The sequence below is a fragment of the Rhineura floridana genome, chromosome 1 (assembly GCF_030035675.1).
Source record: "Rhineura floridana isolate rRhiFlo1 chromosome 1, rRhiFlo1.hap2, whole genome shotgun sequence".
Lineage (NCBI taxonomy): Eukaryota > Metazoa > Chordata > Lepidosauria > Squamata > Rhineuridae > Rhineura > Rhineura floridana.
In genome coordinates, this window is record NC_084480.1 from 175,126,333 (window position 1) to 175,152,673 (window position 26,341).

The 26,341-nt window shown below is 41.1% G+C and overlaps 1 protein-coding gene across 5 annotated transcripts in view; it reads right to left on the reverse strand.

The window, feature by feature from the left end:
* PSD2 (pleckstrin and Sec7 domain containing 2) overlaps nt 1-26,341 on the reverse strand; it is a 96,888-nt gene that overhangs the window by 4,998 nt on the left and 65,549 nt on the right. Inside the window, exons 7-12 of one of the 5 annotated variants that reach the window (XM_061634558.1) lie at nt 25,037-25,080; nt 15,553-15,743; nt 13,394-13,464; nt 6,110-6,175; nt 5,948-6,018; nt 5,138-5,773 (exon numbers count right to left, since the gene is read on the reverse strand). In XM_061634558.1, the coding sequence (XP_061490542.1) occupies nt 5,992-6,018; nt 6,110-6,175; nt 13,394-13,464; nt 15,553-15,743; nt 25,037-25,080 (399 nt within the window). In that variant the 3' untranslated portion in view covers nt 5,138-5,773; nt 5,948-5,991. Of the gene's footprint in view, nt 1-612; nt 758-4,286; nt 4,445-5,137; nt 5,774-5,947; nt 6,019-6,109; nt 6,176-8,758; nt 9,346-13,393; nt 13,465-15,552; nt 15,744-25,036; nt 25,081-26,341 lie in introns of those variants that run through there. The other 4 variants (XM_061634979.1, XM_061634610.1, XM_061634699.1 and 1 more) reach the window with 4 other exon arrangements.

Consider the following 26,341-nt stretch of genomic DNA (forward strand, 5'->3'; position numbering starts at 1 on the left):
TGGCTGATCTCTCGAACTGCATTGCTCATTTTGTGTTGCATAATTGTATTGCATTTTTAATTATGTTGATTGTAAGCCACATTAATACAACATAAAGGTGGATTAGAAATATTTACATAAAGAAACAATATAAATCAAACAAGATGGCATGTTATGGGCAGCATGTCACCATTGGCAAGGTGACCCCTACGGAGGTGTCCCCACAAGAAGAGCAATGTCAAAGTTGCCACAAGGGCAGGTTCACTACAAGAGAGCGGGCACCAGTCCACTTCTCAGCTGGGCAAGGGACAGTTGTGGGAAAATCTTGTCTCCCTCTTGTGGGGGAGCTACTTTGGAGGACTTGGAACAGAAACAATGCTCAGGCTGATAGTTTCAGTGCTATGTGCCTCCTATCTTTTAACAAAAGTGGCCAAATGTGGCAGATAGATCAAGAAGGATGAGGACAGAGTTGAGGCAGTTTGCTTTCTTTCATCCCAAGTTGTGATCTTGCCTCACTTGTTAATGTGTATGATTCTCAATTAATATGCTAATGTTGTTAAGAAATGGAGAAAACCTAGGCCAAGACCAATGCTGATGAATGCCTGGCACCTACACACACACGCACAATTTTACCTGACAGAGCTTAGTTGTTGAAGATGGCAAGAGAGGACGGCAGAATTTTTTCATGGAGCAGATAGCAGCTGGAAATGCAGGGGCAGAAAAAATGGCAGCCACCAAATTTATTCTCAGGATCCAGGACAGCATTTCTCCTTTGCTTCTATGAAAAGCAGTCACGGTTGAGGGAGGTGTCATGCACACACACACATTGTGGGTGGGGTGGGGAGAGAGAGTCAGAGAACAGAAGCCAATATGATAAAAATGAAGGGAGACTTAATACATTTCTCTTTTGCTTCACCAAGCAACCTTTCCAAACTGTTATCTGTGTATTTAAGGTATTGTTAATGACTTGAAACTTAAACAGCTTGGGACCAGATTATCTGAAAGAATGCCTCACCCAATGTAGACCTTCAACTGTCACTTCAATTGTCAGAGGAAACCTTTCTGGTCCTTCTGTGTCCTGTTGGAAATCCACTGCATGACCACTAGGAGGGCTTTCTCTGCAATGGCACCCACTTTGTGAAATGATCTGCCCATGGAGATTGGACAGGTGCCTATGATTTTGCTGTTTCACTGACTGCCCAACCGTGCCCTGGCCGCTGATGTTTTTCTTTCAGTTTCTGTTAATTCTATACCTGTATATGTTATTGTATTTTACTGTATAATTTTTTATTGTGAATCATCTTGATTTTTTTTAAAATTAAAGGTATATTTAAAATAAGTGAAATAAATGTCCCTTAGTCCATATTCAGGCACCTTTATTATTATTTATTTATTAAATTTCTATCCCACCCTTACTTCCAGAAGGAGCCAAGGGACAAGATGCTAAAAACATCTTAAAATATTTTTAAAACATCTTATAAAGTAATTCCAGCACAGACACAGACTGGGATAAATTCTCTACTTCAAAAACGTGTTGGAAAAGGAAGGCTTTAAGTAGGCATGGAAAAGATAACAGAAATGGTGCTTGTCTAATATTTAATGGGAGGGAATTCCAAATGGTAGGTGCCACAACTCTAAAGGTCCGCTTCCTATGTTGATTAGATGACATCTGCAGGAGGCCCTCACCTGCAGAGTGAAGTGATCAATTGGGGATATGAGTAAGATGATCTTTCAGATATCAGTCCAAGTTACATATTTCCAGATATCTATAGGGTCCCATTCTGCAGTATCTTGAAAGTGATTGCTCTTGTTTGATCTCACACTGAACATGTATGAGGAGCATGGATCGGGGGAAATATTTCTCACATACGTATTTAGTTATTTAAGATGCGCACCCTACCTTTTAACCAAAGCTTGTGTCTGCATGGACAAATATAATAAAACATTAAAATCAATAGGAATAAAATCTGTCTTAAACATGCAACACAGAGAGGGTAAAAAAGAGAACACCACAGAAATTTCTAAATAGTCTTTATGGAAGCTGCATATAGATCACATTGTACAGTGATTCCGTCTGGAAGTGACCATAATGGCGGCCAAGTCCCTATCCATATCTACCAGGAGAGGGACCAGATTAACCAACTTAAATTTGTGAAAGGCACTCCTACCCATAGGTGCCAGGAATAACAGCAGCTCTAGGAGCAGCACTAGACTGAAAACTTGACCATCACAGAGGTGTATGACACACATGCATAATTGAAAGGGGTATATGACACACATCTAAAACAGGCAAATTCCCTTCTCCAAGCTTAACTAGACTTTCTATGGTCTACTATCAGCACTTCCATTTTATCTGGCTTGGGTTTGAGTTTGCTAGCTCCCAATCCAGCCCATCACAATATTCAGATACTTTAGCAAATCCACCACTACACCTGGATTAGCACATTGTCTGTAACTTCCAAACCAGATAGGCAATTCAGAAGGCTTACCATGCTCATAACAGAAGAAGAGCCTGCTGGATCAAGCCAGTGGCCCATATAGTCCAAGACCCTGTCCTCACAGTGGCCAGCCAGATGCCCATGGGAAGCCCACAAGCAGGACCTGAGTGCAAGAGCACTCTCCCCTCCTGCAGCTACCGGCTGTACTGGTCACAGTACTGAAAATTGCAGAGACATGTAAATGCACCAGATAGAGTGGACAACATCAAGAACTGTCCACATCCTCATGTAACAACAACTGAGATTCATCCAAGCAGCAGTTTTACAGGAAGTCCAAGGACACTTCAGATGCAGATTCATAGGCCAATGTGATGACCAAGTTAGAGCAGATATGAGCAATACTAACTTCAGAGTATTTGTAAAGTAATCATCATGGTCAACCAATGGTACCTCCGGTTCACTTGGGGGACTCAGGATGTAGGAGTGCCTTAACTACTCAGGAAACCTTTGCTAAATTACATTGTATAGATATAATGATAGTAGAGGAGAGGCCTTCAAAAAGGTTATAATCCGTGTTTGGATGGATGTATTCTAAATCTCCTGCCACCTTTGCTCCAAGTGCTCCTTTTGAAGAATACAAGTGAAAAGCTTGTGTTTAGCGCTTGGGCATGTGGAATAGTGTATCTTTGAGCCATCAAGTCAACTGCCCAAGTCATCTCAAAGTTTCAGAATTTGTCTAAGGTTTCAACAGACTAGAAATGTCAGTTGAAAACTCCCCAAGGGCATTCTGAAAACCAGTTAACATCCACTAGCTTCAGCAGAGACAAGCAATTCAAATTGGTCCCAGTCTGCATCTTGTTTCTTAAAATGTTTTAAAATGTGTTTTTAAGATGTTTTGTTTTCAAGATGTTTTTACTGCTTCATTGTTTGCTGTCCTGGGCTCCCTTTGGGATGAAGGAGTGGAATACAAATTAATTAATTAAATAAATAAAATAGACTCTTCATACTGACCCAGTAGCCTAAAATTAAATGTCATGCTAGACAGGGTAAACCTGCAGAGAGGGATGCATCTCCTATGTATCATGGCAACCTAACCAAGCTCACTGAAGCTATGCTGTTACTGCACCAAGTAGCTATACTAAACATGAGTGGGCCAGGGCAACCCCGTCCCCCATGTCATCTAACCAGGTCTTGGTAATATAAACCAGACTAGAACCTACATCCAGAATCAATTGCTCTTTTATTTGTCAACACAGCGAACCTTAAGCAACCAATGCTGAACACTTGGTAGACAGTTGCTAGTACATGTCAAGTGACCAAGTCTGTGGGAGGCCTCAGAACATGGATAGTGACTGCTTGCTTCTACTGACAGCAAGTGTTGCAGCGGAATGAAAAATAGTTTTCTTGGGTCTGCTAACAGCTTTGAATATGCAGGCAAAACCAACAGAGGTCTTTCAATGCCAACAGTATGTGGGGGACCTCTTTGGTGCTGGCCAGATCTTTTGCTATTAGTAAAAAAGTGGGATAGACATATTTGAGAAAGAAAGAGAGAGATTGAGAGATTACACCCATATCTTCTTCTGCCAACGAGCTAAGTGGCTTATACAGGTTTCCCAGGCAGTCTTATCATCCAAGAGGCATGCATAGCCAGGCCTGCATAGCTTCTGCAGTAAAACTGAGTCATATTCCTTGAGGGAATGTCCTGTTTTCCAGTTTGGTTTTTGTAATTAAGATAATGTGACAAGATGCTTCCGATTATAACAGCCCATGATATGAGGGCTGCCATAATGTGGTGAAGAATGGCTGGACTGTCCACACTTTGCCAGCTTAAAGGACGAATTATAACATGGATTCTGCTGTGGTACTTACGGGGCTTGGAAGAGGAAGACTCTCCAGTCTGCTGTCTTCAGCTTCAACACATTGGATTTCTTGCTATAATCTGAGGCTTTCGTGGCTAAGGCATGGTGAATGCGGATGGCATTCTTTAGATCTACTTCAGAAAGATCTTTGTCAGGTTTGTATTCATCCTGTGAAGGAGAAGAGAGATAAAAATAATAGCCACCCAGATAGAATCATGCTGCAAGGGATTCACTAGTCTTCCAAAACTGTTCCTGGCAGGTGTTTATCCAGTTTCTCCTTAATCACACATGCATACATACCTCAAATGAAGAAAATAAAAAATAATTAAAAGACAGGAAAGAAGAATCAAAGAACTTCCACTAATTGGCAATATTAGTCTCATGGGAAAGGATAGAAGGAATTGTGGCTTGGATCCAAAGAACCATGGAATGGAATGAGTTTGTTAGCACTGCTCTATAAATTATTGCTCTAGCAGAAAGCTCTGTGCAACATTGTATCTTGAGTTGTGCCACAGTATTAGAAACATGGTGTGTGTGCAAATGTAGTGTACAAATGTGGTGCATTTAGACAAGTGATGTGCGATGGGAAGGGACCCATGTTGTTATATAAAACTGATGGAGTGTTGCAGAGAGAAACCAGGAATGGTCATGTACTGCAGAACTAATGGAAATGATCAACATTTTGCCCTACATGTGAGCAGCCAGTTGCATCAGTGCTGGCAATTCTTTGTTAGCCAAGGTTTAGGGGGATGATTGCATCAAAATGTGCACCACACAGGACAAATATTTATTTTTCCTCCAATAAAACTTTATTTATTATCGCAGAACAGTGAGAAATTGTGCTCAGTTCTATACACAGTAGTTATACATTGGAATTCACTTATGTGATGCATCTGCCCTGCTTTGCACTCCCTAGTGCCACTGACATCAATACCTATGTCCACACACACACACTTGCTCTTCCCCTCCTCTGTGGTGATTGTGGTGTTCCGGGGGCTCTGCTCTGGCTCTTGCCCTCACTCATAATGGTTTAGGTGGTTCTGCACTGACCCCTCTCCTCATGGCCCTATCCTACTCTGCATGGACTCTTCACCTGTGCCAGCCACTGCTCTTCCCTTATTGTGATTCTGGCCCTCTTACATGGCTTCTCCCCTGCAAAAGTTAACAGATGTTTCCCTTAGAATCCTCATCTCCTGTGCTTAATCTTGGATAGCCCCACTAATATTCACAAGTTTCACCCACGTAGCCAGTTACTCTTGTATGATTAATGTTGTTGATGAAGTTCTGAGAGAAGGACCTCATCATGCAACTGTTCTTCTCAATCTGCCCTTTTCTGGGCCCACAAATCCATAAAGAAACATGGGTGATGTTGGGCACCTTTCAGCCGCTAGACAACAAATGCCCCATGCCTCAAATTATGGTGAACTTCTCTTCTTGATGCTTCAGGTGGTGATGATGCATAGATATTTCTTGTTCTTCAGTTATTGGTGGATACAGCTGAGGCAGAAAGAATAACAATACAAAAATCAAACATCATATGGTTATTGAACAGTCAGTTGACATCCATACACTTTCCAAAACCTTAATCTGGAAACATATACTGTATAATCTTACAACATTCAACAGCCCACTTAAACAGTGATTCTCAGGCGTAATGCATTGACAACTTACATCAAGCAGAGAAGTTCTTGAAATTGATTGATTTGTCCTTCTGATCATGCCTGAAGTTTGAGGCCTCTTATCTGTGCATTGAATGACAGAGATAGATCTGTAACATTCAGTACATAAATTGAGGAAATGATACTATATAAAAAGCAATTAAAGCCAACCAACCATCAGATGAATAATTGTTATTATGGCCATAACAGGAATTCCCACTGCGATGTTTTGGCCTAGCTTCTGGAAAGAAAGTATAGTACACACACAGGAATAAGGAATTACTTGTAGAAATATACACTGTCATATTAATAGATAATTATTAAGGATAGTACTAGACAAAGCTGACACCTGTCCTCTCTAAAAGTCAAGCAGAGCATCCCTTCCACATCCATTACATGAGCAGTCTCACAAAGATGGCATCCAGGGAGGAGCAGTGAACCAGTACAAAATTGTAACAGAAGCATTTGAAAGCATTTCCCAATCAGAAATGATAGCTAATTAGCATATCCCAATTCTGCCAACACTGAAGCATGGGAACACCCTCATTCATTCTCTTAGCTCTTCTGCAATTTGTTTTGGCAACAGAGCCATTTGCGTCCAAAATAAGGACCAGTAAAGACACCAAGTGGGTTAAAATAAACAAAGAAGAGGAAATATTAAATTATGTGCTGATTATATTGTACATACTGTAACAGACCCATGCATCCATTAACAGAATTAGAAAAGCAAATAGGAGGATACGGAGACTTAGCAGATTATAAGTTAAATAGAGGAAAAACAGAAACAAATACTTCAAATGAAAACGCAAATAAGAATTATTTTCAGCTATTGATGGACAAAGAAATCTGTACAATATTTAGGCACAAAAATAACCAGGGGATGTACAAGAACTGTATAAAGACAATTATGAACCTTTCTTCAAGAGTGTCAGTCACTTATAGCAGAATTATATTTCTCTTTCTCTGGAGGAATATCTGTACTTAAAATGAGAATCCTACCAAAAAGGAATTTTCTATTCCAATATTTGACAATCAAGATATCAATGCAACAGCTGACTCAATGGCAACAGTATATATAGAAATTTATTTGGAATAATAAAAAAAGATTAAAAGCCAAAATTCTTTGTGATGACAAGGAAAGAGGGGGCTCCGAGTCCCAAATTTAACTATCTGTCACAAACTGTATAAATTGTCTAATGGATTGGATATTGAAGCCATATTCACATATTTAAAATTTTGAACAGAATATTGTGAGCACATCACTACATGGAATATTGTGGGTCAACAATAAAACTAGACCACAGCGGGTTAAAAGTAACTTTCTATTATCAAGCTTGTGAAAAAACTTGGGATCGCTATAAAGAACTATTGAGTCCATCACCTTGGCATCAATAAAAGAGAAAATTAAAGGCAATATAACAACAGTTTCCAAATGTGAAAAGTTAATAACTTTTTCAAGATCAAAGATCTTGTGACCCAAGGGTTCAAGATTTCATATTCAGAAACTAAGAGAGAGTTGCAATGAAGGCGCATCCCGGAATACATGAGCAAATAAAAGAGATAACAGATTTTGGAAATTTAATTATAAAAACCAATAGGTATAGACTAGCAAAAATAAAATATGATATGGAACCTGAACAAATCAAGGAATAATACAGTGAAATGGGCACAGGACATAGGGGAAAATGTTCCATTGGAAATTTAGGGAAATCTATGGAAAACTATATACAAATTCTCTTTAAACAGGGATAAGAGAAAACTGCTTTAAGATTATAAGCAGATGGTATATCAATACAGTAAAGATTAAAAAATCAGTAAAACTACCCGTTCATGTGTTGGAAATACCCAAAAGAAAGGAGTGACTTTTTTGACATGTGGTGGAAATGTGAGGCGCCAAAGAGATACGGGGGGATTTTTAAAAAAACCAGTTAATAAGGATTCCAGGCTGCAAAGTCCTACTGCAATAGCCACAAGTATTTTATTTCTATTAAATTATGTGGAAGGATCAGTCAGGCCAGAACATAAAGACACATTTTCATAGAGTTTTTGGGAAGGAAAACAAAGAAAAGCCAATTTCTTGATAAGGTGGCAATTTTTTTATTAAACCCAGTAGAAGTTACAGGTTATTAATCAAGTACAAGTTATAGTTTTACAACGTTCTAATAATAACAAATGATAATAGCTAATAATGTGACTTAAGATACAACAGATAGTTTCTGGAAAGAGAGTTAATAAGAACTCCTTTCCAGAAAATGTATAACTGTACTATTGCTTTGGGCTGTTTTAGAGAAAAACCTCTGCTATTGTTGGTGATGAATGTTTATATGCACCTCTAAAAGGGTGGATCTATTTTTTATTTATTAATTGTTTATTAATTGTATGAGTTTATTATTAGTTATAATCTGTTTTTATTATGCTTAGTAAGTACAATATCATGTAAAGTGCCTGTAGTAGTTATTGCTTAGACCTTTACAGTTAATTATTAACCACTGGGACTTAACAAAATTGAAAAATATAAGTTTAATGAGTAATTGTGTTTAACTGCAAATTAGCACACAACTGCCATTTTGAAATGCAAATTTGAAGGTGTTCCCCTGCTCTGATTTTGGATGTGCTAATCAGATATTTCTGAATGGAAAACACTTTCAAATGCTTCTGCTACAATTTAGCCGCCGTCAAACTATATTTTTCCTAGACTATAGCTATGGTAACATTATGTCAAGGCAGACCCATTTCACTGCGGCATATGACTGATCCAAAATGCTGAGCTGCAACTGTAACCATCCTTTGAATGGCTACGTTCATATCATACCACTTTTTGTAGCACAGTTCCAATGTGTGCTGGTGTTGTGCATGTGCCATGATTTGCTGTGCCACAGATTCCCCATAATTCTTTCATCCAGTCATTTAGGCTAGTGTGGTGGTCTCACCTGGAGATTTAAAGTGGTTGTTCTGTATGAAGCTCCAGGAAGCACTTTCGAATGAATAATGCCTTGTGCTCATGCTTATCTGTCCCTTTCTCTTCCAGCTACTAACCATCAGATTTCATTAGGTATTTCTATTTATTTATTTTGCACCGCCATGTAAAGGATGGAGAAGGATTCCAACCGCCCCAGCAAAACAACAGAGAGGGATACTCGACAAGCCAGTAGATTGGCAGTGGCACAGGGCTCCTTCAGTACCGCCACTGGTGAGATAGCGCTGGAGGCTACTCTTCCTTCTGCAGAATGTCATGGAATGCTGCTATGCCCAGGGCATTCTGAGGGAGGAGGACAGAGAATGGTGGCTGCCAGCTGCTGAGTTGAGCTCTGCTCCTGCCTCCACAGACAGCATCATCAGAGGAAAAGAACCCCTACACACGTTTTTGAGGTCTCAGAAGTTCTCGCTTGAGAATTTTCAACTCAGCCTTACCTGGAAAGCATTGATCACAGAGAAAATGATGACACAGCATGAATTGTCTTAATATATATGTAGGTTATGTACTGTACATGATATACAGGTTTTTCCCCACTGCATGTGAATAGTAACTTGGGATGATGTCATATGTGACTACATTTTTTTCTTGACAGACCACTTGATTTGTATTAAAAAGGAACATTAGATTTCAGTGGCAGCTGGTTTGCATAATCTCCAGCAGCCAACTACATCATATACTGTTTCAAAATAATTGTAGAACTTAATCCATGAATTGGTTAGAACACAGGTTCCCAAACATTTTCCCCGTTGACTACTGAATTATTTTTCTGCCTGCTGTACCAATTGTAATGCACTGTGCTAGATGCTGTATGATTTAAATTTGTTTTTAATTGTTTTTTATTTCTTATATTGTGTTTCATTGTATTATAACAGTTGCGGTACGGACAAGGAAGAGGCTGGCTCGTGCAGCTGTGGCAAGCCGAGCAGGCCCTAGCCAGCTGGGGAGGACTAGCCTCAGAGGGAGGCAATGGTCAACCCCCTCTGAACACCGCTTACCATGAAATCCCTATTCATAGGGTCGCCATAAGTCGGGATCGACTTGAAGGCAGCCCGTTTCATTTTTCAATTTGAATTCCATAGAATAAAATACAATATAAGAGATAAAAGAAGTTATAAAAATACAATTAAAAACCAATATGAACATTTAATGCAGACACACGGCAGACCACCTGAATGAAGCTCCTTGATCACTGGTAACATATGGACCACAGTCTAAGCATCTCTGGATTAGAATCTTCAAGCATGCAAACTGCGGCTAAATTTTTGTGGCTTCACAGACCAGATGATATGTAGGATTTATTTTCACTCAGCACTCTTGGAAAATACAAAACCAGTAATATATATTTTACCTTACCTCCACGGTTGACCAGCTTTATTTATTTATTTATTTATATCCCGCCCTTCCTCCCAGTAGGAGCCCAATTGCCTTACATATGGGTCTGGCAAAGAAAGGTGACACCACTGTCAAAGTGAATGACTGCCACTGAGCAGAAATGAGCCCAGATGAGACAGCATAACTGCTGATGGTTTTGAATGTGATGGGATTAAATCCTCCGCTTGAAGACTTTCCTTATCATTTCCTCCTATTACTGTGCAGTTGCTTTTTTGTTCTGGACTTTTAAAAACAATTTCATTTAGGTTGATTTGATTTTACTCTGATCTTTAAGTGTTCTGTTTTAATAAAGAGTACAACTTGGTTAAATTCTGGGTTGCACATCTCACCATGGAGGAAAATGTAGAACTGCCACCCCAGACATTTCAAGGTGTAGGAAAGGAACAGCAAAGGCAATTGTGCTTCCTGTATGTCTTCATGTCCATAATATCCAAAGTCACTTTGAGGTTTGCTGGTAAGAACCATGTGATCGTGCTATGGATTTAAAATGCATTCATGGTGTTCTCAGTTTTAATTGTTCCTATTGTAGCATTTATGGACGGAATCATGGGATCCATTCACTCCAAAAGATGCTTCAAGCAACTTCAATGGGGTCTTGATGAGCATCTAAAAAAGTAACCAATATTCAGCCTCTTGGGCTTTTCAGTTAATAGTAGGGATGGATGGATCTGACCAGATCATTCTGCATTTTGGCAGAGGAGAAGGAGAGTCCATTCTGTCCCATTTTGGCAGTAATGTGCAGATTTTTAAAAAAATCAACACAAAATTGTGACACCCTGCATCTGAATGACTGAAGGAACGATTCATGTTTATGAGGTGGTCCAAGGGTGCTTTTTTCATTCTTTCTTTACAATTAACAACAGCTGCTGTGCTTTTATTCCCTCCTACCCTCAGTATCCCTTAAAGAGTTAACAGCTGCATGAAGCAGTTAACAAATCCAATTGCAAGTGTGCACTAAAAACTTTGCTGAAGTGCCCTTGAGTTACCATGTAACAGGGGTAATGATGTGCTGATTTGCATTGTGTGGAGAAAAAGATGGCTGCCCCATACATCTATGGCAACAGCCATCTTTTTTTTTGTACAATGCAGACTCTTCACCCATGTCACATGATGACACAGGGGGCATGAAAAACATAAGCTACTCTCAGACCATACAGTCAGATTTGTTGCAATGCAGATTCCTCGAGTGAATTACATTCCAATTTGCATGTCAAACTGAGTGGATATGGATCAGGTACATTTGCCAAAGAAATCAGACTCAACAGATTCTTCTCCCAACTCTAGTTAAGAGCATGACACAGTAGCAATTGGCTGGAGCTAAGGGTGGAAGGCTCTATCAATTTTGATTCTCTCCGTGACTCATTTTTCCAATCTTAATTTCAGTTCTCCACATTTCTGCAGCAATTTGCAATTTTTAAAAATGAAATCCTCATGAAAATTCTAATAAACACATTTTTGTAGGCAGTTCTTACTAACACACACATTTATGCAAGCAATTTCTCGTCATAATATGCATTTTTGAATGTTGTATGTTATTTTCACTCATATATTCATTTTTATGTATATATACATTTTTGTAAACATTGGTTGGCAAACCACATGCAAAATTCGAATAAGTGCATATTTTGAAGGATGGCTGTGTTTTGGCTCTCATGTTGTTTCGGAAAGTGCAGATTTGATATATTTGGCTTGAAATGCGAACTAAATTGAAATTCTCCCCCCCCCCAAGCTGGAGACGGGGCCCACATATTTTTCCTTTGTTGTGTTTTTTTACAGGGATATTGCATTTTGCCAGCACATGTCAACAGTGGGGTATATAACTGGGTAAGTATGGCTGCCTATTGAATACTGCCTATGGCGTCACTAATAATTATACTCTTCCAAAATGCCTGAGCCAACTGGGAACGGTTTTAATACTTTAATCTTTTTTTGCTATTTATTTTAAACTCTTTAAAGGGTGGGCTCTCCCTTGCTGTAACACTCAAGTTTGAAAGCCTCAAAGACTTCACCTCATAGACAGGTGAAACCATTTGGTGAACTTTCCTTTATGCTACTTTCAGTTATTTGAAGGATATGAGCCCCCCCCCTTTTCACTGCCGAAGCACAGATTTTACCAATTTGCCCTCACTTACAGCAAAACCCGTTTGTTTTCTTCACAGCAACAGACCCAAGGGAGTACTTGGGCTGAGTAAGCTTGCAAACTGCAGACACCACTGGGTTGCTCTGTAAGATGCCTCCATAAAGGCAGCTTGCAGAAGTACCTGCAGAATGGAATGCTGAAGTGGCAGAGGCCAAAGAGGGAACAATTAACTGCCACTCTTCTGCTTTCCCCGAAAATCGGTTGGGTCCTTTAATTGCTCTTTTTTAATACACAAAAACTCTCAAAAGGAACACTAGAAGGATTGATTTCCCTGTGCCACCTGCTACACCCTCCCCCCTCCCCCAAAGAGAAAAAGCTCCCCTTGGAAAAAGGGGTCAAGGTAGTAGGTGGTGTAGGGTTCCATCAAAGATGGGAGAGGTCTGTTGGGTCTCTCCTCCTTCCCAGAAGTGAATGACACTCTCTATGTGAAACTGGCAGTAAAATCCCCAGGATCCCCTGTGGCAAGAGACATTGCTTGTGTGATTGTCTGGTAGTGTCACTCACTTCAACTTACTCCTGGAAAGGGGGAGATCCAGCAGGCTACTCCCATCTTAGAAGGAGTTCTCTGTTACCTAACTTGTCCCTCTTCACAAAGGAGATTTTTTTTTCTCTTGGAGAAGGGGACTATAATAGAAGGCAGCAGAATTGAGGGCCCATTCACAGTTGGATGAGCCCACCTTGATTTGGCAACAAGAATATGAGCAGGGCTGCTCATTCCACCTTTCCCTCTACCCACCCTGAGTTGTCACGAGCATCTGGATGGCCTTTCTGGGAAACAGGATGCTGGACTACATAGTCCCCTCTGTCTAATCCAGTACATGTTGATTGTGTCCCGGGATTCCTCCCAGGACCGTTACGGTGTTTGTTTTAGGTGAAAATCCATGTTTTGGAGAGACATCACTGGGTGAGAACCTGCAACATCATAAAACAGTGCAGTGAATCATCTTTACCTTTTGCAAATACAGGATGGTTCCTTTAAGAACAGCATAAAATTTTTTCCATCCTCTTCTTCCTCTGGGAGCTGAAAAACATGTATTTCTCATGATTGCAGGGTTAATATGAGACATCACAGGAGAGTCACAGAAACCCTTGTTTTGCTCTAATCGATGAAGGACTGCAATTGGGACAAGGGAGGAGTAATAAAGGGAAGTAGTAATCAGTACTGGTCTCCTGCATAGCATGCCTTCACATACCTTTGTCTTCCTGACTGTGATAGCTAGAAAGGGAAGCAAGGAAGACAAGGCCTATTGATGTGTGAAGGAACAGGAGTTTAATCATCTGTTTGTATGATGTTTTTAATCTTCTGACCCACCTTGTTCGCACCAGAAGCAACACACGCAGTAGTTTGTTAATTTAATAGATCCAGGCAGCTTCTTATGCAATATTTTGTTCTTAGTGATATATATTGTTAAAGAAGGTGGAAGCAGTTACTGGGGAAGGACCCATCCTGCACTTCTGTGCAAAATACTGAACGAGAAGCTGCTCTTCAGGGAATGCTTGAGTGTGAATTCCAGTGCAATATCTCCTGACTCTCACCACCTGGATACATGTGTGAACTGTAATGTAATTATTCTTCATATTTTTGTGATACAATACTGAGCTCAAAAATATTCAAAGTACATTATAAAATTGTATTTTAGGATAAAATACCTTCACAAATGCATCATTGAGATAAATACGTATTTTTTTGATAACAACTATTTAAATACAATTTTTTGTATTTGTATTTTGTATTTGTAATCTCAGATTAATGCAGTAACAGATTTATGACTGGACATAGGCAAAACTGGCATGACCAAAATGAGAAAGATCTCTCCATCCTTTCTCCTGGCTCATCATGACAAGAACAGGTGAGAAAAAGAGACAGTGAATGCCGCAGAGGTAGTGGTGAGAACAGTTCATTAGGATAAAAGAAGGAATGAGGGTGGAATATGGTATTTCTATACACACTACTAAGAAAATCCTAATCCATCCTGAGTAAGATAAAAGCAAGAACCTAGGCCTCTGCCAACTCCTGCCCCAAATCCTCAGGAATTAGCATGAGTAAGGCCATTGTAATCTGGAGTTAAAAACTGTGTGGACAAAATCAATTTAAGGGAAACGACTGTAATCATCCTTGCCAAGAGGTCCTCCCATTAATCCAGCTGCAGTCTGATTGTGTGCAGAAGGACACGTTTATTTTTGTAACCAGCAGTGGTGAGAGAGTGGCTTTCCTATGGCTTCCACAGATGCTACTCCAGTAACATTGTATCCAGTGTTGGAAGTGGGGCAACTCCTGTTTTGTTCTTTATGTCTATGTTCCAGGAGGGAGATAGTGCTAGGGTCCTCCAGATGGATAGGCTTGTGTACCTTTACCTATGATGCTCTGACTGACTTCCTTCTGTCGCTAGACTGCTACGTCTTTAGGGAAGCTTACCTGCCCCTCCTCTTTCCGCCCTTTCCACTTCTTTCGTCTCCAACTGTCTGGGAGAGAGGAGATATCCCTTTGTCTCTGCTCTCTCCAAGCCATGAGGCTAACTCCCGCACCTGGGCGTTACGCCCCCAACTTAGCTAGTTAGTTAGAACTAGGTATGCCTTTTCTATCTACTATGTATTTCTATAAATAAACTAGCTTTTCTTATTTTACTAAGTCTCCAGTCTCAGTGATCCTGATGCAGGGTAAAAGCCTGCTTTCTTAGGTAAATGCATTCACACGCTGGCACACTCGCATTTCAACACCCACTGTTACTCTGCTGCTGTGGTGCTGCTTTAAACCAAATTTAGCAAGCACAAACACACACAGCAACAGCCAGGAACCACTTGATTGGGGATGATGGTGAGGGTCCTCTTCAGGAGAGAAGCAGAGCAACATGAATGTTGCAAGGAACCATGTCATCCAATCCACAAGTTATCAGAGTAGAATAAGAAGAAGCTATGGGGAAGGCGCACTCATGTTATGACCAATACATGCAAAAACATGCATTCCTAGGAAAACATGAAGAGTGCTAGGCTATGAATACATCTCTGAAAAGCCAGATTCTCTCAGTGGGCACATCATTTCAACAGCATCTGTGCCACTTTCCACTGTGCATCTCTGGACTTTCCTTCTGTGGCCCCCTTTAATACCTACTTCTCTTCCCATCCATGTCAGCATGGGTTTTCCGCGTGAGGATGCCATGCTTGTAAGTTATAGCATTCTGGGCCTGGGGAACATCCAGGAAAGGGTTGCTGCCATCAACTATCCTTGGCATTTTCTTTGAGCTGGCACCAAATTTATCATCCACCAGTTCTGACAACGACTTTCTGAGTTCATCTTCATCGCTTGGAAATAAAGCAAAATAAGGAAGTTAAATAGGATTATACAAAAACGTGGGACTTTCCTTTGAAAATGTGGCATGAGCGTGTGTAGGGAAAAAAAGTAATGTGTGCTTGTTAAAAGGTGCAATCATATAGAAGAAAAGAAATGTATTCACTATAGGCATTAATGGCTATTGCCTTAAAAGTCATCGTTTATAATGGCATGGAAAATGACTCCTGCCGCTGAAGGAACAGAACAAATGGCCTCCACCTGTTTGCATGCCAGCTGCAAGCCGAGATTGCAGCCAGAAAAATGACTGCTAATGGGCAAAAGCCAACCCTCTCCAGAGGAGCCTTGAGGCAAGAGAGTGCCGTATAGTGGTGGGCTATTGCCCCACCCCTACCCCTACCCCCCAACACTAGTTTTGTTTTTCTGGCTGCAACCTCAGAAAGCAAATGGATGGAGACCATTGTTTACACCACTTAGACATGCAAAAGCAGAATATAAATACCTTAAACAAACATATATACAAACAAATGCCATCTATTTGACTCAGGAGCTGCAGATTGCAAGGTCAGTAACTATGAATGAGATTCCCAGAGAGCAATGTTTGCAGCCAGTGAGGCCTCTCTCTTGTGATAATTGGAGCCCTTTATAGCTATTACCCTCTCCCCCTTCTCCCAATAGGTTTTCTAGATAGTTTTATATTTAATAACGTATAAGCTTTCTGAAACAAGCTGGCCTAGAAATTCTAAATATAAAACTAAAGTATGTGTTGCCATTAAAAAAAAAAACTTCCATACTGCTTTGGCTCTGTTGATTTCTATGGTGCAATCTTGAGCAGGATAACTTGAGAGCCCCTGGAGAGTTTCCCCTTGCCTTTGTTATATCGTATAGAGTTGCGCACTCATGGTGTAGCAGGATGTGTGAAAATGAATTGTACTACATGTGTGTCTATTCTGAGGGCACACATAGAATGCACTGTGCTTCACCTTATTGTATTATTTATTTTGTTTATTTTTTACATTTTTATCCCATCTTTCCTTCAAGGAGCTCAAGGTGATGTACATGTTTCTCCCCTCCCCATTTTATCATCACAACAATCCTGTGAGGTAGGTTAGGCTGAGAGACATTGTGTGGCCCAAGGTCATCTAGTGAGCTTCATGGCTGAGTGCAGATTTAAATTCTCATCTCCCAGATTTCTTCCATCCTCTTCTTCCTCTTCTAACACCCTAACTGACTGCAATGTCTCCTCTCTCAAATATATACGTGATACATATTACATTTAGCAACTGTGAGCTAACTCAAGTCTACAGTGGAAACCTCTTCTGTCCAAACTGGCAGAAGAGTCGAGGCACGGCTTTCTTATTCCTTTCTTCAGGCAGTTTTGCACATTATGCAGCAGTGACTCCCCTTTCTGCTTTCCATACTACTGGTATGATGGGCTACAAAAGAAATGTGTCACCATCTATACCAGAATCGGTGGCCAGCCACCCATCTCCCCATAGAGAAAATGCATAATACCCTCCTTCATAAAGCAGACTGGAAGCATGGAAATAGAAGCCATGACTTTATTTTTCCAAAATGCATTTCGCTAATGCAGTTTCTCAACCGGTGTGCCTTCAGATGTTGTTGGACCACAATTCCCATCTTTCCTGACCATTGGCAATGCTGGCTGAGGCTGATGGGAGTTGTGGTCCAACAACATCTGGAGGCACACCAGTTGAGAAATACTGCCCTAATGTCTGAAGCCACCTATAGGGGCTGATACAAATGCAGGCTTCCCAAGGCAGTGTTTGGCCCATCATCATCATCATCATCATCATCATCATCATCCTGCTCTTCACTGAATATTTCAATTCAAGAGCAGGGAACAATGAAAAAAAATGTAAAATATTTTTTAAAAGATAATATATAGAATACATAAAAACAAAATCCAGTTAACAACTCCATCATAAAACAAAACAAAACAGCAGCAAGGGCAACAAATGGAATTTCAACTTTAATCAAATACCTGGGTTTTTAAAAAAGGACATCTAACCAACTGAAAGAAGTAAATGGTCTTAGCAACAATGCCCACCCCTTCTCCCACCTGGGGAAGTCCACTCACTCCTCCTCAATCTCTCATCCAAAAAGGGCCCCATTCTGTGTTAACAGACCCTCACTCTGCAGCTTATGAGCAATTCAGCAACCTTCATCCCTCTCTTCAACATACCCAGGCTCTCAGCCTGAGTGGCATTCACAGCAGAAACCTCCTGCCTCCTTTTTCCACAACAGCAACAGAGAAAAACAAACAAAACAAAACAAAAACCATAAAAACACAAAGGAAAAGGAAGGCTCATGGTGACCCCAAAGGTGAGAACCCCTACTCTTGCATGAAACAGATTATCTTGGCCCATTCCAATCTAGGTTCAAGCCTGGTTATAGGACTGAATGATGGATGACCTTTATCAAGAAAAGGACAGGGGAAGTGTGACCCTTGATCTCTCAGCGGCTTTTTATACCATTGACCATAGTATCCTTCTGGGCTGACTTGGTGAGATGGGTATCGGTGGCACTGTTTCACAGTGGTTCCAATCCTATCTCCAGGGTTGTTTTCAGAGAAGAGCATTGGGTGATTGTCTTTCAGCCCCCTGGCAGTTGTGCTGTGGGGTGCCACAGGGTACCATCTTGTCCCCCGTTCCGTTTAACATTGATATGAAGCCCTTGGGAGCAGTCATCAGGAGATTTGGGGTGAGGTGTCAGCAGTACACTGACGATACCCAGCTCTATTTCCCTGTAACATCTGAATCGGGAGAGGCCGTGCAAGCCCTGGACTGCTGCCTGGACTCAGTAGTGGGCTGGATGAGGGCCAATAAACTGAGTCTGAATCCTAGCAAGATGGAGGTGCTGTGGATTGGTGGTTCCCAAGTTCAGATAATTGGTCAATTGCCTGCTGTGGATGGGGTCGTACTCTATCTGAAAGAGCAGGTCTGTAATCTAGGGATGCTCCTCGATTCATCTTTGTTGCTAGAGGCCCAGGTGATATCAGTGGCTAGGAGTGCCTTTCATCAGTTTTGGCTGGTAAGACAGCTGTGGCCATTTCTGGACTGAGATAACCTGACCACTGTTGTCCATGCATTGGTAACCTCCAGGCTGGATTACTGTAATGTGCTCTATGTGGGGCTACCCTTGAGGTTGATCTGGTAACTGAAGCTGGTGCAAAATCTGGCAGCGAAACTGCTTGCTGCTGGAAGAATCGCACTGGCTACCTATTAGCTACTGGGCTATGTTCACGGTTCTAGTTTTGGTATACAAAGCCCTATACAGCTTGGGACCAGGATACCTGAAAGACTGTCTTATCCCCTATATACCCAGTCGATCACTGCGCTCTGCAGGTAAGGGCCTCTTGTAGATACCATCTTATCAGGAGGTCCGTTCTGCACAACATAGGAAACAGACCTTTATTGTAGTGGCACATACCCTTTAGAATTTCCTTCCCTTCAATATTAGACAGGCACCATGTCTGTTATCTTTTCGGTGCCTACTGAGGACCTTCCTCTTTCAACAAGCCTTTTAAGTTGAGACCTTATCCCAGTCTGCGTCTGTGTTGGAATTGCTTTTTAATATGTTTTTAAACCTTTTCTTTTCTTTTCTTTTCTTTTTTTAAAAAAGATATTTTAAAGCTTTTTAAAAAACGTTTTTAAATATGTTTTGTTTTAATATATTTTAAATACTGTTTTTATGATGTTTTAAAGTGTTTTTAATGTTTTTGTTTGCTGCCCTGGGCTCTTACTGGGAGAAAGGGCGGGATATAAATCAAATAATAAATAAATATTGTGAGCTATCTGGCAGGAAAGTGTATCTGATAGCAGAAAGATAACCAAAGCATAAAAGTACTAACACCATCTACTGGGAGATCTCTCTGCTTAGTACTCAGATGCTGAAGTGCCCTACATAGTGTTCTGTTTTATCATCACTTTACACCAAAGGATGTCAGTTCTGGAAACTGTATACTTGTTTTTCAGGATTAATGAGTTTGTCACCTGCCTTGAGAATTTTTGGATGGTATTTCTTCTTATCCTCACATGCATTTATTTATTTAACCAGATGCTCAGATGCACTTTCTCTGAACTCACTTATATAACATTTTCCCCAAATGCTAGTGGCATATACAGGCCAAATAGATACAGATAGATGGCTCCCTCCAGTGGATTGTTTTAATTAATGTTTCAGGGAAAAGTGAACTGCCATACGCTTTCTGAACTAAAACTGACTTTAGTAAAAGACTAGATTTTGACTTCTCTTGCTGCCGCCCCCCAAATTTCTCCAGCCCTCTGAATACTTAAAGTAGGAATTTGCAAAAGCTTCCTGAAAATTTTAATTAGGGATTCCTCTTAGTCAGGCATGGATTTTCTTAGAAAGTCAGGTGACTTCAGCAAAATCCAGCAATTTACAGCCCATAAATTCTGCAACTTGTGGCCCATATATTAGGGCTTGTGAGGAGTGTGATAATACCTCCAGTTTTGCAGTCCCAGACAGGTAGCAAAGATAGGGTTATTAAACTCCTAATGGGCTGCCATACCTGGCTGTGGGCTACTGTCAGAAGTGGGGCTATTGACCATGAGGGCTGGGGGGAAATTTCCTGGCCAGTTTGTTTGAAAATGTGGGACAATTTCATAAAAACCAAGGAGCAAAGCCACATACCCTGACAGCCATTGTTTCTTTTTAAAGTTGTCCAGCTTAGGTTTTTGTGCTGGGTACTGTCTACGGGCCTGTCAGAGTATTTTCATGTTAAGAGTTGACAAACCTAGTCCTAAATTCTGCAGGCCTACTTTAGGCACTATTACAATGGCCATAACTTGATCTTGCCTTTAAAAATTATTATGTAAAAGATGTACACATCCCTCCTGCTGCCATGGCTATGTATAGATGGCTTTTTCCTCATTAGATTCCTGGCTGACCCAAATGTTTCCTTTGGCAAACTGCCCTGCTGCTGTATGAGTGGCTGTCACAGTCACTTGATTAGATAATGCCTGGGACCCAACTCATGAGGATGCACAGTACCTTCCCCCCCTCAAAATGTGTGCACCACATCTACAGACTATTTGACCTTTTCAAAAGGAATTTTTAGAAGACACCTCAGTAGCATGAGTGCTTCTTTACACCTATGCTCAAGTAGTCCTTTAAAAAGAAAAACATTGTGATCAAACAAGCTTATCTCCTCTCTTGTTCCAATAACCTGCATTCATTCAACCTGTCTTTTCCTTCCTTCCTTCCTTCCTTCCTTCCTTCCTTCCTTCCTTCCTTCCTTCCTTCCTTCCTTCCTTCCTTCCTTCCTTCCTTCCTTCCTTCCTTCCTTCCTTCCTTCCTTCCTTCCTTCCTTGAATTTAGGTCCTCTAGCTTCTCCACCTCACTCCAAACATACATAACAACCCCTCTCTCCTGCTTTTTGTGAAAGGGGTGAACAAGCAGCTTCCCAGCATGCAAGGCTCAAACTCCTGCAGCAAGACTCATCTCCCCAATGTCTGCCTGCAGGATTGGGGCCCAACTGACAGCAGTGCTAGAGGAAAGAAACTGCCATCATTTCAAAACAAAAACAAAAGATTTGTTGCAACCAGCAAATGAAATGAACCATCTCACATTATATTTACATTACATTTATTACATTTATATACCGCCCCATAGCCAAAGCTCTACAAAAATTAAAAACATTGAACATTAAAAACAAATATACAATTAAAAAAACCATAGAAAGTTTAAAACCATAAAGCAGAGATAAACCAGGTAAAAGACCTGGGGTCAGAGCTCAGTACATTACACTTTTTCCTGAAAGAAAAATGGCATCCACATATATGAAAGAAAAACAAAGGGGTACATTAATCAAGGATACAGCTGGTATTGGTAGAGGACTAAACCAGGCCCGGGTGACTCTAATGAATGGAGTGAGGGATAACTTGGCCCTTTCAACTAAGTGCAAAATAGTTCCCCGTTTGTTCTGACTCAACTAAATGGGAGCTACTTATGTCAATGGGAACCATACTTCCGTTTGTTTCATAGGATGCATTTGCACCTAAACAGCAAAGAAATGATGCAGAGGTGGGGGAGACTCAAGCCCTTACGCTGCAGTGCTGGATATGAGAGCGAAATCCAGCTCTGAAAAGAGGTTGTAAAATTTAAAAAATGCAAACTACCCTCTTGGCTTTATTAATATCCCTCATTTAAATGTCCTCAAATAATAGAATGTTTGCAATTTTTTTTATTTTCCCCTCAAAATGTTCATTTCAGTTGACAGAGAATTATTCAGCAAATTGTGTTCATGTCACTCAGAACCTGTTTTTCTATGAGGGATGTACAAATGTTTCCCAAGTATTCAATTCAACTGCTGTCCTCAACAGAGACGTCCAGCAGAGTGCCTACAGTATGGACTTGAATGCTGTCCTGGGTTTCCATGACCTGTGGGAACCTCCTCTGCTGTTGCTAAAGTGATCCACTTTTGCAGACAGAAAAGCTTCTGACATTGGCAGCAGTGTGTCAGCAGCAGCTGCTGCCATACAAGACAACCTGGGGGAGCGTTCAAGTTGGTCTCTAGAATACTCACACCATGGGAGCTACCACCTTATGTGGTTGTATGCCTCTGACTCTTGATTGGGCATGTAGATACACATGATCCAAGATGGTGGTACCTGTGGTGTGGACTCTATGGGGGAATGTGGATGCTCCCTGGAGATAATGCCGTTCAAAACATAGACGAAATGTTCATTAAGAGTGCAGGGGAGGAAATTCCCAGCAAAAGAAAAGAAATAGAAAAGAAATTAATAGTTCTGCTAGTGCAGAGATAGCCAACATGGTGCTCTCCAGATGTTTTGGGCTATGGCTCCCATCAGCCCCTATGGTCAGGGATGATGGGAATTGTAGTATACAGCATCTGGAGGGCCCCGTGTTGGCTAACCCTGTGCTAGTGACAGGTAAGCCTGCACTGGATTGATTCAGGAATATGCTGAGCTACTTCCCCAAACACTCAGCTTATTTCCAATATAATATAATGTGAACTCATTTCAGTGGGGAGATTTAAAGAGGCTGCAGACCCCAAAACAGCTGGTATGGATCAAACAGCAACCCACTGCAGAAAAACAAATGGGGCAAGATGGTTGCCTGCCCTCTGCTGGCTAGCAAGAGACAGGGGGTAAAGAAGGAAATATATTCTGGTTGGATGAAAATCCAATCCAGAGAGGAATCTGTGGGTTTCTAATTTATTTATTTATTTTATTTATTGGATTTCTTAGTCGCCCATCTGGCTGGCTAACCAGTCACTCTGTGCGACGTACAAAATAAGCAAAATAGCACAAAATGACACATCAGTACAATAACATTAAAATCTAAAAGCAATTATGTTAAAATCTAGCCCACCGCAAAGGCCTGCCTGAAGAGCCAGGTCTTCACGGCCCGGAGGAAACTCATTGTAGAGGGGGCCTGGCGGAGATCATTTGGAAGGGAGTTCCATAGGATGGGGGCTCATCCCTCCTTTCATGTGTATTACTGACTCCCCAAAACACATTTCCAGGATGGAGATTAACAAATTTTGGGGTCAGGCTAAATACAACATTGTAATGCAATGGGTAGTACTGCCACTTCTGGAAGATCATGCATCTAAATACATTATTGCCATTGATTAATCAATCAATCAATCAATCAATCAAAGACAGCGATTTTTTCCCTCTTTGTCACAAGGCTTCATGAGGTGGCTAACAAGTATAAAATATAAATTCACAATAAAACATTCAAAACATCGACAAATGAAACAATCAGCAACTAATTTAACAGCAGCATCAAATCAGGTTAAAATGATATTGCATATGAGCATGTAAAGAAATAAGTGCCGCTCATTAAATCTTTGTGTTGTACTCAGGGCTTTTTTTCCCGAGAGTAGTCATCATGGCACCCGCAGCACTTTTATCAATATATGAGTACTGTCACCTAATTTTTTACCCCCACCCAAGCATTGGTTATTATAACAGCCTGCGTGTATAAGGGGCTGCTGTGGCCCAAAATACAAGGGAATGTATCCAGGGTGTCAGTTCTGCAAACGGAAGGGCTCCTTCCACTCACAGAAGGGACTCCTGATCCAGTGCAGCCTCCCACTAGAGGGAAGGGGTGGCGGCAGTAGCCGATTCCCCCTTCTCCCTGCAACTCTTGGGCTATGCACACACTAGTCACCAGAACAAAGTGTTTCCATAAGCCACATCTGGAGGGAGAATGGTTTGATCTGCCGATCAGTTGCAAAATCTCTTTGAAGCTGAATTTAAAAAAAAGGAACTCGAGCTGCTCCCACCAGATTGTACAGTAAAAAGGGGTGGGGTTTGAGTAGTGTCATGTGCCTCCGTTTTCAGAACAGAGAGGTGGAGACACACTGGAACCGGCAGAACAGTGAGTGTGTTTCTACTCTTAGCGTCACCTCCCATTCTCCTATTTCAGAGGGCATAGGGGAAGGAAGCAGGAAGGAGGAACTGCTTAAAATCCCTTGCCCCCCTTCCAACCATGGGAGCATATGTTTGGGGAGTTGTGCTGTAAACGAGGCTGGATTCAATCCACTGATTCAGCTCCCTCCCCAAAGATGCCAGCTTTTTTGAACCATCCTGTTTTTCTTCTTTAGTAGAAAGTAGGGATTGGGGAGAAATTCAATTCAGTTTGTATTGAAAGATGAACCTACAGACTTTGCATATGCTTAAACAATATGTGAACCGAAACACAGCCACTGTTCGAAATTTGCATCTCTGAATTTTGCAATGCAATTCTCCAGCCAAGTAGTGTGCACTAAAATGCATATATTAGGGCCAAGTGTGTGTAAAAATGCATATATTAGTGAAAAGAACATAATGTTTTGTTTTAGGGAAAATTGTTTGCAAAAATGTGCATATTAGGCAAAATTGCATACAAACGTGTTTATTAGGAGAAAGTTGCATTAAAATGCTAATGAATTTTCATGAGAACTTTCTTAAAAAAAGAAACAGCTTGCAAACTGATGTGGAAATGTGGAGAGCTGAATTTAAGATTGGAAAAATGAGAGACAAAAAGAAAATGACATCAACAGATTCGCCCATCTCTAGTGGAGATTCAGTGAAGCTAATCCGAAAGTGAGCTCTTGCAACTAGTATACATTTACTATAGAGGGCAGTGGCTCTGACAACTTCTTACATTGTTAACTTCATACCATTCAAGATTTGGATTTCTGAACATTTTTTTCTGTCTGGAACAAAATCCAAGATATGTTCATTCCTTTTTAAAAGACAGTTGCACTTATATTATAAAAACCTTTTCTTAAAAAAAAAATACTTACATGGCCCATTCCAGCTTTTCATTTTTTATTGAGTTATACAGGGCCTGAAACAAGAACATAGTTTCAGCTGTTAGTAGGTTCTCAGAACATGATTCCCATCTGTGGATGGTGTCCATATCAACCATTATTAAATTTGCCTATAATAATAAAGTGTTTTCATAGCAATGTTCTATCACGGATTTATCATAGGAAGTAGTTTGAAAGCGTGTTCATCTTAATCTTGAATCAAATTATTTGACCAATAAAGAAATAACTTTTGTTAGTTTGGGGACTTGGCCACACCTTTAGATATTCTGGTTTTCGGCAAGCATTTTCAGAATTTATAAGCAACAACGTAAGAGCCTGGCTGCTGGAGCAGACCAAAGAGTTCAGCGTCCGCTTCTCACACCAGCCAACCAGATGCCCACCGGAAGCCTGCAAACAGGACCTAGTGCAGAGGTTGGGAACCTTTTCCAGCCCTGGGGCCTCATCCCTTTTTGGCAACCTTCTGAGGGCCACATGCCAGTGGTGGGCGGGGCCAGAGGAAAGAGTGGGTGGAGAAACAAATGTAAATGTTACCTTTGTACAGTACACTAGCTTGTATACACAGGGACACCCCCCTCTCTATCCTCCACCCAGAAAAGACAGAGGCATTGTCAGAGTTCAAGGATAGATTCCAGCTGGGCAAAAAACCCTTGAGGTGTGAAGTAGGGCCAGGGAGGGGGGAGAGGTGCCTGGGGTGAATGCCAAGGGCCAGACAGATCCAGTCCTTGGGCTGGAGGTTCCCCACCCCTGAGGTAGCACAACAAGACTCTCCCTACTTGGGATTCCCAGCAACTGGTATACAAAGGGATACCACCTTTGATACTGGAAGTAGTACATACAGTAGTCATCGTGACTAGTAGACGCTGATAGTCAAATCCTCCATGAATGTGTCTAACTCCCTTTTAAAGCCATCCAAATTGGTGTCCTGTGTATAAGAATGGACAGACCTATTGAAATCCTGTCCCGCCCAGTTCTCAGACAAGACTAAGTCTGTCTCATGCCGTTTCCCAGTGGATTTTTAATGGGAAAATCTGCTGGGAAGTGCACATCTTAAAAAAGTAGTTCAACGTACTTACAGGGCGGTCCAAGGGTTGTGCATTGCCTCCATCCCCCTTTTTTTCCTTTAAAATATTTGAAAATAGCATGTCTAGCTGCCCACAAGTTGAGCAGCTGGCAAAGTGGTCTCTTTGCTGCTACATGCATTGAATGAACATATTGCAGGTCCTCCTAGGAGCGACAGGGCTTGATAACTTTGCATTGCTCCTGGGAGGACTACATAGA